Source organism: Astatotilapia calliptera, chromosome 13 (assembly GCF_900246225.1).
Source record: "Astatotilapia calliptera chromosome 13, fAstCal1.2, whole genome shotgun sequence".
In the NCBI taxonomy this organism is placed as follows: domain Eukaryota; kingdom Metazoa; phylum Chordata; class Actinopteri; order Cichliformes; family Cichlidae; genus Astatotilapia; species Astatotilapia calliptera.
Window position 1 is genome coordinate 28,301,457 of NC_039314.1, and position 15,844 is coordinate 28,317,300.

Consider the following 15,844-nt stretch of genomic DNA (forward strand, 5'->3'; position numbering starts at 1 on the left):
GTTTTTTATAAACAGTGGATGTCAACAAATCCCGTCACACGTGCAGTTTTGGAAATATATCTCCATCTGCTTGTACACGAAGTCAAAGACTGTCAAGAACACGCCAAAGCAGCAGGTGACCAAATAATCCTGACTGTGTAGAAATGTTGGCCAATCAGAAGTGTAGAAGCCTGGGAGGGGAAGCGTAAACAAAGATGGCGCATAGAAGCAGTCTGTCTAAATACAGGCACAGTGACTGTGTGTGAAAACAGCATCATTGTAGAAATTCGTCTCATGTAAACAATAACATGGCGCACAGCTTTGACGTCGGGTGAATAAATCTGTTTTCTACACGTAAACGCAAAAACTACGTTTTAAAAAATCTCAGTTTTCAGTGATTTTAAACGGCGTTTATATGTGGACGAAAGGCCCAAACGCATGGAAAAAGCTGCGTTTTCAAAAACACCTGAGGACGTGTGAAATGAACTGTGGTTCGTTTGTGTGAACGCAGTGATCCCACTCAGGTGTGGACCAACCGCACTGAGACTCTTTGGAGTAGGTGCTCTAAGAATGTGAATGAATGTGTTATGGAGAAAGTCCTGGCAGCCCAGTGCTCAGACTTTGGGTTTAGGTGTGGACGAGGAAACGTCAAAGGTGTGCGTCGTTTTTGATGCCACGCTTTACGCCACATTATTGTTTAAATGACATAAATTTCTACAGTGGCAGAGACAAAATACTGATGCTGTTGATCTGACCATCTGCAGTTTTACACGCTTACATGTCCCTCCATTGAGAAAAGCAGAGGTGTCAGATTCTACGTTCAACACAGACACACTCACGACCCAAATCCCAACATCGGTTTTGAATAAATTAATTTTTTTAAAATTAAATTTATGTGTTTTATTCATTTCTAAGATGTGAGTCTACACCAACCAAAATACTGTCTTTAGTTATTAACATTTGAAATGATGAAGGCACTTGAAAAGTAACAAAGTTATCTGCCTGTTCAGAAAAAGGTTTTGTGAGGGTACAAAACCCTGTTTACTGTTTCCCTCCCAGGCTTCTAGGCTTCTGATTGGCCAGCATTTCGTTTTTAGCGTTTACATGTGGACGGAGATTTTTTTTTTTTTTTTTCAGAACTGCACGTGTGGACAGGTTTTTTTTTTTTTTTTTTTTTTAAAGGAAAAATCTTGTTTTCAAAAATACCCGTGCACGTGTGGATGTAGCCTAAAGGTTTCATCAGTGGTGAATAGTTGAGTCATTTAAGGAGGCAGCACTAATACTTTAGTCTGTCTGACATCATTTCAGCCCTTTGACCAACAAGGTTTTTCAAAAGTGACAGAACTGAATGCAAAGTTAAAATGAGGAATGATCAGTTTTGTCCAGTGAACTTGTGTTTGTACAGTGTTTTCCTTCATGCAACATGCAATGAACGTTTCTCGGTGTCATACGTGTTTGCAGCAGTGAATTTCCACAGTTTAAGACTCTGCACACTGAACTCCACGTTTGTTTTACTTCAGACTTTTAAACAGCACGAGATTGATCAGGTTCTGACATCATTAAACATGACAAAGTCAGTCATAGTGGTCAGTATCAGGCAATATATACTAGTGAGAAAGAAAAGAGCTTTTACAGACCTCACTACAATTATGTATTTAATATGAAGCAACGCCTGCTCTGGGCCGTTACCCCATGAACTGCACGAGAGGGCGGATCTGTTACCGAGAAATTGTTCTGCTTTTTTTCTTTTTTCATTGAAATGTGTGCTGTGATTCTTCTTCGTGCAGCCACAGCATTTTCTCCATTCGAATTTTGAGGATTGAGGACGTCGGGACACCGAGGGTCCAAACTGTCAGCGAGTGAGTAAAACCAGTGTTTGAGCACATAAACGAGTGTTTGATGTGTTCTCAGATAGTTAAAAATAACTGTGTGAGGTGGGATTTAAGCTTCTTTGTCAAATCTATATCATATGTATGTTGTAACAACAAATCCTTCTGGGAAGGGTAAGCCGTAAGCTGATATGCACTTTCCTAAAAATGTAACTGCGTGTCAGTACTGTCATTTCCTCCAATGCATTTGTGGTTACTACATATGAAACTGTTTTTTTGCAAAAGGCTGGCATAGAAAGAATCAACTGGAAGACAGAAACCCAGCAGAAATTCCAAAGCAACACAAGCCCACTGTGCACACGTGTAAATGCTGCTGTGGCTGCTAGCATAGACTACCTTATTGGCTTTATCTAGATTCAGCACAAAGTATGCTCTGTGTTGTTTGTGTCTTCAGGTTGTGTCTGTGTGACCTGGCTGGCTCTGAGCGTTGTGCGAAGACTCACAACAAAGGAGAGCGTCTGAAAGAAGCAGGAAACATCAACACGTCGCTGCTCATTCTGGGAAAATGCATCAATGCTCTGAGACACAATCAGCAGGCCAAGTGAGAGTTTTATCCATCCTTCGTTCCCTCTCTGTCTTTGGTTGATATTGAGTTTTATTTATATCATAAATCACAACACTTATCACCACACTTTGTCACGGGCTAAATATCCCTACAATATTAGAGGGGAAACCCCAACAATCATGCGAGGGAGCACTTGGTAACAGTGGGAAAGAAACGCTCCCTCTGAACAGGAAGAAAGCTCGATCAGAACTTTGCTCAGAGAGGAGCAGCTGCTGCTGAGGGTGAAGGGAGGAGCAGAGAGCAGAGTAAACTAATGTTTAAATGCAGATGGTGCATGAACGCTGTACGTAAAAGGTGGACTTTTGTTTTTATCTCAGGAAAGTGAAGCCAGGACACTGGCTGCTTTGGACCTGCATTTTTTTCAAAGTGTGACAAACAAAAGCATCAGATGCCTTTAAAGATCTTTTTCAAATGTTGCAGGATTAATGATCCAGTCTGCTGTATGGTTAAAAATGACAGAATTACTGCAGACATCCGCAACTCGTCTCGTTTTAGCCTGATTTTAAATCTTCTTGCAGTCTGGTTTAATGCTTACTATAGCTTCTCTGGAGAATGCTGGAGGCCACTGCTTAAAGGAGTGTGAACAATGCATTGGTAGTGGACACAAACACAAGTGCTAATGCTGATGCATGTGTTATAAAAATGCATTACTGTTTCACAGTGAAGCTGCTCTGTACTCTTTGCCCGTTCCCTCCAGGCTGCTGCAGCACGTTCCCTTCAGAGAAAGCAAGCTGACCCACTACCTGCAGAGCTTCTTCTGTGGTCGGGGTAAAGCCTGCATGATCATCAACATCAACCAGTGCGCCTCCATGTACGACGAGACGCTCAACGTCCTCAAGTTCTCTGCTGTGGCGCAGAAGGTTCATACATGTTTCATTGTGTTTGTTCGTGGGCTCCGGGCTGCATTAAGTCTGCAAGTCATCCCTCTGTTTGGAAACTGTGCCAACACACACCCACCCACCCACCCAGAAGTGGAAAAGTACAGTCCACAGGCTGAACGGTTAAAAATCTTCCACGTGGCAATCTGTGACAATCTGTGCAGCAAGAGAACCATGCAGTCGTTGTATTCCTCTGTGTGTCACTGTAACCTATTCATATTACATTCATATCTAACCTACCATGTCAGATTATGGCACTTGGTAAAATTCCCAAATGTTCTCACATGTATTAAACATCATATATTTAGTTTACCTTTTTCTTCTTGTGTGTTTTCAGGTTGTAGTTCTGTCCTCCAAACCCGTTCCCTTCATGCCACAGAGGTCTGTCGGTGAGGTGTCCTTCATCATGAACAGCACGGAGAGTAAAGCTCTCCGGAGCAGCAGGACGAGCTCCCTGATGGGCTTTGAAAGCAGTCTGGAGGACGTACAGGTAGGACGAAGAGATCACTTCCTCACCGCGGTTTACAAAGTATTTCATGTCGTTTACATCTTTAATTGGCTTGACTTATTGTCACATAAATCTCCATTAAATGTTTTTATCCAGGAGGATGAGGATGATGAGTGTGAGGAAGAGGAGAGCATGATGATGGACACCACGGATCAGGCCGAAGCCGAAGAAGACGGTGAAGATAAAATTCTCGTCTGTAAGAAGACGCATCAGGTGAGCACATTTTTATTTCATCAATGATCTGGAAGCATTCGCTGCCCTCAAGGTGTAGCTGTGCTGTGTGGGTGGAGCCAAACTGGTGGCAGAGAGTATCACCTTCCCTCACTGTGGAAAAACCCGGGGGGTGTGGTGTGTCAAACGTCAAGCCCTGGGGCTAAAGTAGACCACTGAGCTCTGCATAGTTCGAATCACTGTGAGACTGTAGAGTCAGATGTTAGTGGTGTTATAGCAAAGTGGAAGCGACACAGAGCAGAGTCAGCAGTTGCTGAGCTACGTGATTCAATTCCATTTTATTTACACAGCGCCACATCACAGCAACAGTCGCCTCAAGGTGCTTTATACTGTAAGCTAGACCCTACAATAACACATGCAGAGAAAAACCCCCCTATGAGCAGCACTTTGGCGACAGTGGGAAGGAAAAACTCCCTTTTAACAGGAAGAAACCTCCAGCAGAACCAGGCTCAGGGAGGGGCGGGGCTATCTGCTGTGATTTGTTGGGGTGAAAGAAGGAAGACAGGATAAAGACATGCTGTGGAAGTGCGCATCTAGTGCTCAGATGTTGCCACCTTTTCTGCAGTCAGTGACTACAGCCCTCCAAACTTTACGTGGCCTTCAGATTAGCTCAATGCAGTGCTGTGAAGCACGCCGCCACTGGACAAATCGCCATTCTCCATCTAACAGTCCAGTGGACGAGTCTGTGTTGGTGGTTGCCAGGAGAACAGTACTTGACTACATCGTGCCAAGTGGAAAGTTTGGTGGAGAGGGGATTGCAGTGTGGGGGTGGAAAGAACTCTTAATGCTTCAGCATACACAGACATTCTGGACATTTTCATGCTCCCAACTTTGTGGGAACAGTTTGGGGATGGCTCCTTCCTCTTCCAAAATGACTGCACCGGTGCTCAAAGCCAGAAAAGACATGGATGAGTGAGTTTTGCTGTGAAAGAACTTGACTGACCTGAGCAGAGTCCTGACCCCAACCCAACAGAACACCTTTGGGATGAGTTAGATCGGAGACTGCGAGCCAGGCCTTCTCGTCCAACATCAGTGTCTGACCTCACAAATGTGCTCCTGGGAGAATGCTCAAAACTTCCCATTAAAACTCCTAAACCTTGTGGAAAGGCTTCCCAGAAGAGCTGGAACTCTCATAGTGGCAAAGAGTGAGCCGACATCAAATTAAACGGTGTGGATTAAGAATGGGATGCGTCCCATATGTGTGTGAATGGATTTGATACAGTTTATGTTCACACCCCCTACCTGAGTCCACAGCAGGGATGGACACCAGCCTTTTTTTTTCTCAGGGCCACAGTGATTTGGATGAAACATGTGAACGGGTGCTGAACAGTTGTATGAAGATTTTACACCCATAGCTTTGTAGACATAACCGATAAGAAAAGGTCCTGGAATTACCTGGTAGAAGATACCAACTTGTTTCTGTCAGTATGGATAACTGAGACATAAAACTTGATTTTTACCATCAGAGAAAAGAACAGCAGTGCAGCACTCTGTTTAAACAGTTACTGTGCAGTGCAGATTTATCGGCCTGTTCTGCTCCTCATGTGGTGACTGAGCTGCAGGTGTTTTTCTAAAATGGAAAGGTAACATCAGAGTGTGTGTGTGTGTGTGTGTGTGTGTGTGTGTGTGTGTGTGTGTGTGTGTGTGTGAGTGAAATTGTGAGAAACATGTGGGTAACAGAATGTTTGAACATTCATAGGATGCTTTATGTGTGTTGACAGATGTGGAAGTGTGAGTCAGTGTGAGTGCATGTGTGCGACTGTTCCATGGCAGTTTGGGGTACATGCTGTATGAGAAACGTGCTGACTTCAGTAGCTTTGCTCGTACTTGCTCTCGAACGTGACTCTGCAGCCTCAAATTAATTTGTCTATCACGTGCAGAAGGACACGGAACATTTTTGATATGAACGCTCTGCAAAAATGTTGCTTCATAATTTGACAAAGTTCTCATTTTTAATTTAACTGTGAAACTTGGGCAGTCTGTACCTAAACCTCATCAGACTCCTTTAAATGGTTTGTTGCAGAGGTCTAAAGGCAGAAAGCTCTGATCGCAGCTGTAGCCTTCTTCTGTCTGAGAGGGGCAGCCAATCACACCAAAGGGTGAATGAACGGAAGCCCAGTATGAGAGAAATAAGGGTTTTTTTGAACAGTGACTGGTTTATCCTATTACACCTCACGTGCATGTCTGCAGTGGACGACTGAATATAATTATGCTCTTCAGTCAAATGCAATAAGAAGTCATCAGCGTGTGTCCACAGAGGATTATCAAACTGTGTGAAAAGGTTTTGTCTAAAGAAGTAAAAAAGTACAAAAGCTCATGTTATGTTTTGCTGTTTTGTCCCTCAGAGGCAGGCGGTGCTGTTAAACCACCTGCAGGTGCAGCTGAAGAAAGCCAGAGCTGAAAGTCTGCTGATGGAGTCCCGAGTCCGAGAGGACATCGGCAGAGAGTTCTCGGAGCTTTTCTCCGAGATGCAGAACGATTACAAGTGAGACCCTTGTAGAGCTGTCCTAACAATGATCCAGGGGGGGATTTTATTTTGACATCTGAACTCAAAGTCATGCGAATGTGTTTGTGTTCGGCTCAGTGAGCGTCTGGCCAGGGAGAGAGAAATCCTGGAGGAGCGAGCTGAAAGGAGGCTGGAGATTTTCAAGAATCTCATCAACAAAATGGCTGCTGGACCCAGTGGAGAGGCAGAAGCCGTGGTAACACAAACCTTCATTTACGTTCTTCAAAGTCCTTCAGTTATTGTTGTCTTTACCAGTTTGTTCTGTGCCTGCTGATTCACTTTTGATTTAAACATAAATGAGATAAAAAGAAATCGCAGACTACAGGTGGGTAATCCTCTCCGACGTCACATCGTCCTCATGTGAAACAACAATAACAGATACATCGCTGCTGGATAAGATAAGATTACCTTTATTAGTCCCACAAGTGGGAAATTTGTTTTGTTACAGCAAAAGTACAAAGTTATGTAGCAGAAATTAGAAAATACTGAAATGCAATGCAATAAAATAAAATACTATATACAATAGAATAGAATAGAAATACAACTGCTATATACAACTGAGTAAGAAAATACAAAAGTACAACTTCGTCAGAAGAAGGATTGTACAAGAATTGCACATATAGCAGTCTTATTGCACATGTGTGGGTTTGATCAGTTGCAAAAGTCTTTGTTGTGGAGTCTGACAGCAGTGGGGAGGAAAGACCTGCGAAATCTGTCAGCTAAATACCTGAAATAATGCTACACAGTGCCATCTTTGTTTGCTTCCTGCCTGCAGCTGTTTGTTCAGTCTGTTTTCATCACCACGTGTACAGCTCAGTATTGTAATGAAAAACATGCACGCCCTGACGGGGTCGCTCAAAGCCCAAATTCATCATGTTTCAAGCACATTTGTGATGATCATATTTAGAATAAAAGATGAATATAAGGCAAATATAAGCACTGAAGTAGCCTCAGTGGTGGTCTGTTGTAAATGAGTGAAAATCTAACACAACTCGATAGTTTTTGTTTGTTTGTTTTTTCCTCGAGTGTTGAAAACGAGTTTGTGGTTTCCAGCTGCAGGGGGCGGCTTTCTTTCATGTTTTGATAAATGTTGTGCTCAGAGGTCCGACCTCGAGTTTCTTTAAATCTAAATCGTCACAAATTTCTGTGCAGTCGCCTGAAGTGTTTGGAGGATTCTCCCTGTTGGAGTTTAAATCAAAAAGCTGTGGACCTCACCCTGTTACTGCAGGCATAACATGCATAAGGGATGCTATATGTTGTTAGAGGTATATGTATACATGTGCATGTGTGGGGTTATTACCTCTACATTAAATAGGATTTCCAGGATGCGCCCACTAAACTGTTTCTTTCTTCCTGCAGGACAAATTTCTGAACTCCTGCTCCTCTGAACTGGTGGGAGGAAAGAAATCCACTGATGCCGCTCAGAGAAGTGCAGATCCAGGCCGAGCAGGGCCTCGGGCAGGTGCTGAGCTGGAACCGAATGAAGGGCAGCAGGAAGCCCCGGAACCGCTGGCTCACAAGTGCAATGGTAAAAACAAGACGGCGAACACAAATCTATTAGTTTATTCGTCTAATTAAGCAGATGGTTTGCAGATAAACACCCAACAGCGTGAGCACATGGCCTGCAGAAATATTTTCTGTTGGATGAAGAATGCATTTGTAGCTCTGTTCAGCCGTAGCATAAAAATGTTCTCTGATAAATTTGTGTTTGCATATTTGAAATTAGTTTTGAGTGGCCAAAATGAAGTATTACTGGTGCCCTACTTTTGTTCCTTTTCTCTCTTACTTAAATGGTGTAGCCAGAGGAAATGAGAATGAGGAGAAGAGGACAGTCCTCTTCGAGCTCCAAGAAATGTCATCAGAGGTTTCCCGGCTGGAGAAACAAGTGGGAGACCTGCAGAGGACGGCAGAGCTGGCCCAAGAGAAGAGCTCACGTGAGAAAGAGCAGCTGCAGGTGGGGAGCACATGAACAGGAGGAGGTGCTGTGTGGTCTCATCTGTTTCTTGTCTTCACAGCTGTAACCATCCATGTACAGTTAAAAGTAGCTGTTCATCAGTATTTATTACCCAGCCTGGTTTGTCTTGGTGGCAGTACAGACACTATAAATTACACCTGTTTACTTTTGTCTGCATTACATGAATATCTCTTTTCACATTTCATTTCACGCCTGTTTATATGTTAAACTGGGAGTAATCCATCATTTCAATCACTCAGGGGGCTTTGACAGCTCTCCAGAAAGAGCTCCGAGCCAGAGAAGAGGCCCTTGCTGTGTTGGAGGGCCAGACTTTGGGAAAAGAGGAGGCACTAGCATCTTTAAAGGAGGAGAGGAAAAAAAGGGATGAGGCCGTTGCAGCAGTTAGAGATCTAAAGCAAAGTAACGAGAAGATGCTGGAGTCCCTTGAAGAAGAGAGAAAAGGCAAAGAGAAAGCAATGGCAGCCCTGGAAACTGAGAGGAGAGCCAAGGAGGAGGCCATGGCAGCGCTCGCTGCTCTTCATGAAGAGAAGAGTAGCAGGGAGGAGGAGGAGAGGAAGGAGATAAGCAGGCTGGCAGAGCAGAGGAGGCACGAGGAGGCGGACGCACTCCGACAAGAACTGGGAGAGCTGACTGTGAAACTGGAAACTGCAGAACACCAGGTATGATTTTTACCCAGAAATGTGACCAAAAATGTTAAATCGATCACCCCGAATACGGTGACGGCCCTGGAAACAGTTTACAGCGCTCTCACGCATCAGTCGAGATGTAGTGATTTTAATGTTTTTCTATGTGTCAAACTTGTGTATAAAAGTGTGGCGTCAGGAAGAAGATCCAACTCAAATATCTGTAGAGTTAAAGTTGTGGGAGCTTCCAGCTGTGGTGGGAATAAGAGGGCAGCCAAGAGTTTGATGCTTTTGTTTGTTTAAACTCCAGAAAATGCCCAAATTTTGTGTGTGTGTGTGTGTGTGTGTGTGTGTGTGTGTGTGTGTGTGTGTGTGTGTGTGTGTGTGTGTGTGTGTGTGTGTGTGTGTGTGTGTGTGTGTGTGTGTGTGTGTGTTGTGTGTGTGTGTTTGTGTTTTCAGCTACATGTCGTTTATATCATGTGGAATTTTGTCTCTTGTGTTTGATTAAAACTCCCTGTGCTTACCATGAAACTGCCACAGGTGACCAGCAACGCAGAGAGAGCTGAAAAAGCCTTTGTCCAACTACAAGCTGCTCAAGCACAAGTGGATGAACAAGCCAAGGCGATTCAGGAGAAGTGTTCCCAGATCCAAACTCTGACACAGGAAGCTGACAGGCTAAAGCAGGAAGTGCACACCTCTGCAGTGTCACAAGGTGCGAATGAGAAACTGCAAGAGGAAGTGTCTCAGTTTCAGAAGAGCCTGGCTGAGGAAAGACAGAAAACTGAGGCCAAGCACAAAGAAGTGCTGGATCTGGAGCACGAGCTGGCTGAGGTCAAACAACAGCTGGCACACAAACAGCTGGTCCTGGACCAGCAGCTGGAGCTGTCGAGTCAGAAGGAGGCATCTTCAAAACAGGAAGTTGAAGAACTGCAAAATAAACTTAAGCAGCAGGGAGAGATGTCACAGGCACCACTGGATGATCTCCAAACTCAGCTCGAGTGCCAAAAACAGGATTCCAGAGAAGAAGCAGAGGAGCTGAGAGGAAAACTCGAGCAGCAGACGGCGGCCTCAGAAAGGCAGGTCGAGCAGCTCAAAGAGAGGCTGCGAGAACAAGAAGCATCATCGCTGCAGCAGCTGGAAGAGTTGAAACGCAGACTGAGTGAACAAAAATCCAATTCCAGCAAGCTCGTGGATGACCTCAGACAGAAGCTCAGCGAGCAGGAGCGAGCTGCAGAGCGCCTCAAGACAGAGGTGGAAGACGCCAGGATTCACTCAGAGGCTAAAGAGCTCAAGAGGATGAACTCTGACCTCCAGGCTGAGGCTGCGTCACTCAGGGAAAAAGTTTCCAATATGGAGAAACAAAAGGAGTCCTGCAAAACCGAAGCTCAGCCGTCGTCCTCAGAGACCGAGAGGATGCTGGAGGAAAAGGACAGTCAGATGGAGGAGAAGCTAGCAGAGCTGCAGAAAGAGCTGCTGGAAAAGGATGCACAGGTGACATCCCTGAAGAAGAGTTTGCAGGAGGCTCAGGAGCAGCGTGAGGAGGATGAGTGCCAAGCTGTTCAGGAGGCCCGGCGCAAGGAGGTCGAAAGGAGACGGGAGCTGCTGGCGGTGGCGCACGAGGCCATCGCTCAGAAGGAAGTCGAGCTGAAGAAGAGAGACGAGGACATCAGCAGGTAACTCGTCATTGTGTTTAGATCTGAGGCAAGTTGGAAAGTTGGGCCTGTAGCTGCTACATCATCGTTGTTAAGCCCAGTGAAACTGATCAAAGCCTTTTCATGTTACATTTAGCTCAGGATTACAGACGCGTCGGTTCCCGCTACAGCCGGAGTGTAAAATATCTCCGCTCTCAGCCCGGCTCTCTAAAATCCCGCCTCCGCCTCCCTCACGTATCTGCTCTTCCAAATCACTGTGAAACACATGCTTTCAATCATTCTGATGAGTTTTATCTACAAGAGTTGCTATTATGGGAAACTCATCAGCCCAGAGCTGAGCCTGCCTTTGTAATGACTGCATTAGTGCGCAGCTGCTCTCAGAGCCAGCGCAGAGCTCACAATGTTACTGATGGTAAATGAGAATTCTTGCTGTTTGAGTCTAATTATAACTTCTAAAGTAACAACAAAAAATCAGGAAAGATGAAGCCGGGTTCATACTGCAGGTCACAAACATTGTTCCTCTTCACCTGAACAAAACTATTAAATGTTTTTATTTACCTACATCTGTGATGATTTCATGACTGTATCAGGTGAACATCGAAGAATATTTATCTCTAATTAAAACCTTGACTCGATCAGGATGAAATTAATTGTTATAGACCGCCTGTATTGATAAAGGTTCATAAATTTCTGCCCCTCTCTTATAATCTGGGATTTAGAGATGGTTCCCTGGAACATAAAGGTGGTTGAGTTGCTAATTAACAATGAAAAATGACAGTAAAATGTTGTTCTTATATAAACGGTGTTAAAGGGAATACTAACTAATGAGAAATGTATCGCTGTAGAACAGACTGAATTCTCTCTGTAGGTGTGTCGCTCTCCCAAACTGCTGTTTATATCCTCTCAAGGAGAAAAGTAACAGAGAGTGGGAAGCACTGACTGTGTTGTTCATCATTTTTTTTAGCACTTATTAGGCTGCTTTGGTTTGTTCGTACCTTTGAGTCTGGTGGACGTTGTAAAAATCCAGCCATGAAAGAGTCTGAACATCGTGTCTTTCCCTCTCAGGCTAAAGGAAAACGCCAAGCAGGACTCAGAGAAGGTGAAGAGCCTCAGCGTGGACCTTCAGAGGAAGGAGGAGGACTCTTCAGACCTCAGAGAGAAGCTGGCTGACTACAAGAAGCAGATGCAGCAGGTCCAGAAGGAGGTGCACGCATTATTGGATGTTTCAGTCTGTCGCTCACACTCCTCACTGCTGATGCAGTTTACTGCAGCACATCAGCTGCTTCCAGCAGAGTTCTTACAGTTTTTTCCTAATTTGGTTTATTTTATTTAGATTTTTAAATTGAGTTTAGTTTTGGTTGGTTTCCAGTGTGAGTTTGACTGTTTCAGTTCGGTTTTATTTACTTTAAAATGTTTAGTGTCAGTTTAGTTTTGCGTGAATATTAGAACTCCAGTGCAAAGATGGCTTTAGTGCCAGTGAGAGGTCAGGATTGCTGCTAATTCTTAAATAAAGTAGATCCAGTGATCTACATCAGTGACAGCAGGTCCTTAAAAGAACAAACTTGGCTTAAATGGGCTTAAATTATGTTTCGATGTGTCTTAAATGTTTTTAGCCGTGTCCTCACAAACATTTCAGACATGCACCACATTTGTGCCTGTACACATTTATCCTCACGGTGCTATCAGGAGTGAGCTGGACCCCGTTCATGCTCCAGTTAGGCTGGTACAGCCCTGAGCAGCAGAGCTCTGAATCACAGTTAACCTGCAGAGCTGCATGCTGGGAAAAAGTCGAACCTTTTACTTTCAGAAACCTTTAATGCTGATTTGTGTTTGTAAAAATAGTAATGACTGCTCTGTGGTCTAGTAAGATAGATTACTGTGACTGAGTAAAGTCAGCTTCAGATCCTTACTTTTTGTCCTTTTTGTCCAGATTTCAGCCATGAGAGACGAGGAGAAGGTTCTGAAGCAGAAACTGTCCGACGCTGAGAAAGCAAAGAAGCAGCTTCAGTCTGACCTCGCCGGCAGAGACCGAACCATCCAGCAGCTCAAAGTGGTGAGGTCATCTGTTCCTCCACCAGACACTACTCACTGTGTGGGAGCAAGATCATCATGCTGCTGATAATAATATATTGTGTAATGTACATGTGATGATGATAACTAGTAAATGTGAGACAGTCGTTCTCTTTGTGGGGAGCGTCTCATGTTGTTGATGCCTTCTGCCTGCCTCTGTAGGAGCAGTCATCTCATGCAAAGTCTGACCAGACGCTGCAGCGCTACCAGCAGGCCTGTAAAGGTCAGAGTTTCTCTGTGCTTTATTCACTTATACATGTTGTTTTTTCCCCAAACACATTTATCTTAACGTTTAAGCTGTCCGTCCACTTTCTCCCACTTACCTTTATTGCAAAGGCAGCGCTAAGCTCCCCTTTCTCCGCCACCTACTCTTTCTTACTGAGTGAAGAAGGAAGAGTAAAAATCTGTCCTCACCAACTGTCTTTACCTGTGAAAGGTCCTTCAGTAAAGACGTTGGTGCTCTTCCCATGTTCATGTGTCCTGCTCTTAACTTCACACAATATGGACTCTTCAAATATCGCCAAACTGTTGAACAGGAAAAATGTTCACTCAAGCTTTCCCAGTAGTGTCTAACTGGTTTTTATGTTAGTAACCAGCAGAGGTTACTAACTTGTTCATCGTGGTGGATGTGAACCTGAACTTTTGCTGCGTGTGTTTTTGGTCGTTCGTAGAGCTGGAGGCCAAGGAGCGGGTGATGGAGGGCATGCGTTTGGCTCTGTCGGAGCAGGAGGATACTCAGGAGCAGATGGAGCAGGTCCTGGAGGAGAAACTTAACCTCATCCAGGAGCTCTCCAGTGGTAAGAAACAGGAGGTGAAAAGAAGGCAGGTTTTAGTAGTTAGAGGAAGTCGAAGGCTCTCGTACGGACACTGGCTCAGGTTCAGTCTTTTATAGTTCAAAGCAACAGTTTATCGACTTTGACCTTTGACATGCTCTACTTCTAGTTTTCATAGTTTTAATTATGCAGTAAATAGAGATGTTCTCTGCCCATTTTCTTTCTCTTTTTTTTTACGGTACTTCTTGCACTCTCATGTCTTACTAGTTATTGTAAAGCTATACTTAAAGTTGCATTTAACTTTACATATGCTGTGTCGTCAGTCTTCGTTCTGTGCTGTAAACCTTTTCAGAGGTGGAAAAATTGAAAGAGATGCTGCTGCAGCAGCAGGGAAGTGGAAACAACACACACCAGCAGCTGAGCAACAGCCAATCAGATGACTTAAAAAGGGCCAAACAGGAAGCAGCTGAAGCTCAGGACAGCGTGAAGGTACGGAAGCAGATTCATTATTAGCATTTGTGTTGATGTCCCAGAACAGAAATGTTACCAAACAGTGTGTCTGCAAGTGGACTTTGAGCCCAGGACTTAAGATTACATGTATATTATATTCTGTACGATCATGTGTTCAGTCTTTTCAGTCCTGATTACAGTTCACGTGTCTTTGGCTGGTCCGATATGCGTGTTAAACAGCTGTGTGCGTCATCGTCAGGATGATGGGGATCATTTTGTTATGCTGAGGTCTGACTGCACCAGATCTTCATCTGCGATTGTCGAGCCTGATCTCAACAAACCGAGAAATAGTCTAAAAAACAATCAGCTTGTCTTCATGGACGTTAGTTACGATTTTGTGGCAGTTAGCACAATATTGCGTCACCTTGGCAACCAAATAAATCAAAAAAAGAAAGAAAAGAAAAAAAAGAAGAAGAAACAGAAACTGTTGTTTTCAACCTAAACATTGATCTTTGTCTAAGTTTAACACCCAACTTCAACCTAATACTTTGTGTTCTGACTCTTACCAAGTACATTTTTGTTAAAAGAAAAAGTGTGACATATAAAACTCCGACCTGCTGCGTGGAGGAAGTGACTCGCTCGAAGAAGAATAAACCTTAATAATAGCCGGGGTCACATTGGTTCTTTTTAGGACTGAGGGAACTGCTGTAGGAGACCCGTGAGAGCGTCAGATTCCTCCACACATGCAGTCAGTGGGGTGAGGTTAGTTCGGGTGATTCTAAATGGCCCATAGATGTGACTGGTTGTGTGTGTCTCTCTGTGTTAGCACTGGGACAGCCCAGGGTGTACCCCCCCTCTCGCCCCATGTCAGCTGTGTGATATGTTTCATTCCCACGTGACCCTGATTGGATAAGTGGAAGAAAATAGACAAATTTATTAAATATGTTTTTTCTTTAGACAGAAGGTGTAATTCAGTCTGCCAACTACACACAAGGGTTCATGGTTGAGTTTGGAGGAATTCCTGTTAGCAGGCCTTTGATTTTGAGTCAGGTTTGCAATAACATAGTTCAGCACCTTTTTTTTTTTTTTTAGTTAATTTGAATACATGTTTGCAATTTTACCTTTTACTATTTTTAGTTTTATTACGTACTATTTTTGTTCCGTAGATTTCTGCAGAGAAGCACCAGGCGGACCGCAGGAAATGGCTGGAGGAAAAAGTCTCCCTGATCGGCCAAGCTAAAGAGGCCGAGGACAAGAGGAACCAAGAAATGAGGAAGTTTGCCGAAGACAGAGAGCGCTGCACTCGGCTGCAGAGCGAGCTGGTAAGAGGAGGACGATGCTAAAAACTGTCTGACACCCACCATCGACCAATGAGAGTTTGAACCGAGTTAGATTGTGATTGCCATTCAACCACTTTCTTATTATCAAAGGACCCACCTTACAATAAATTCAGCACAGACATACGTATTAATTACAAACCTGATTAGTTAAAATGTGGCTTTTGCTTTCAGATATGAGCTTCACAAAGTTGCTTGTGATACTTACAGCGGAGGATGATTTTTACTGATGGAGTTACTTTTGGAGCGCAGCTTTAATTGGCGAGAATGTTGGTCGGGCATATACAGTGGGGCAAAAAAGTATTTAGTCAGCCACCGATTGTGCAAGTTCCCCCACTTAAAATGATGACAGAGGTCAGTAATTTGCACCAGAGGTACACTTCAACTGTGAGAGACAGAATGTGAAAA

At 44.0% G+C, this 15,844-nt stretch overlaps 1 protein-coding gene across 8 annotated transcripts in view; it reads left to right on the forward strand.

The window, feature by feature from the left end:
* The window catches only part of kif20ba (kinesin family member 20Ba), a 67,785-nt gene that overhangs the window by 10,744 nt on the left and 41,197 nt on the right, over nucleotides 1–15,844 (forward strand). For 7 of the 8 annotated variants that reach the window (XM_026189918.1, XM_026189919.1, XM_026189913.1 and 4 more), the window contains 17 exons: nucleotides 1,767–1,838; nucleotides 2,263–2,409; nucleotides 3,131–3,293; nucleotides 3,649–3,801; nucleotides 3,916–4,032; nucleotides 6,396–6,535; nucleotides 6,635–6,752; nucleotides 7,916–8,084; nucleotides 8,356–8,510; nucleotides 8,771–9,190; nucleotides 9,695–10,827; nucleotides 11,872–12,010; nucleotides 12,737–12,859; nucleotides 13,039–13,099; nucleotides 13,548–13,673; nucleotides 14,002–14,138; nucleotides 15,266–15,421. In XM_026189918.1, coding sequence (XP_026045703.1) covers nucleotides 1,767–1,838; nucleotides 2,263–2,409; nucleotides 3,131–3,293; nucleotides 3,649–3,801; nucleotides 3,916–4,032; nucleotides 6,396–6,535; nucleotides 6,635–6,752; nucleotides 7,916–8,084; nucleotides 8,356–8,510; nucleotides 8,771–9,190; nucleotides 9,695–10,827; nucleotides 11,872–12,010; nucleotides 12,737–12,859; nucleotides 13,039–13,099; nucleotides 13,548–13,673; nucleotides 14,002–14,138; nucleotides 15,266–15,421 — 3,529 coding nt within the window. The remainder of the gene's footprint in view (nucleotides 1–1,766; nucleotides 1,839–2,262; nucleotides 2,410–3,130; nucleotides 3,294–3,648; nucleotides 3,802–3,915; nucleotides 4,033–6,395; nucleotides 6,536–6,634; nucleotides 6,753–7,915; nucleotides 8,085–8,355; nucleotides 8,511–8,770; nucleotides 9,191–9,694; nucleotides 10,828–11,871; nucleotides 12,011–12,736; nucleotides 12,860–13,038; nucleotides 13,100–13,547; nucleotides 13,674–14,001; nucleotides 14,139–15,265; nucleotides 15,422–15,844) is intronic. The other variant, XM_026189915.1, reaches the window with a different exon arrangement.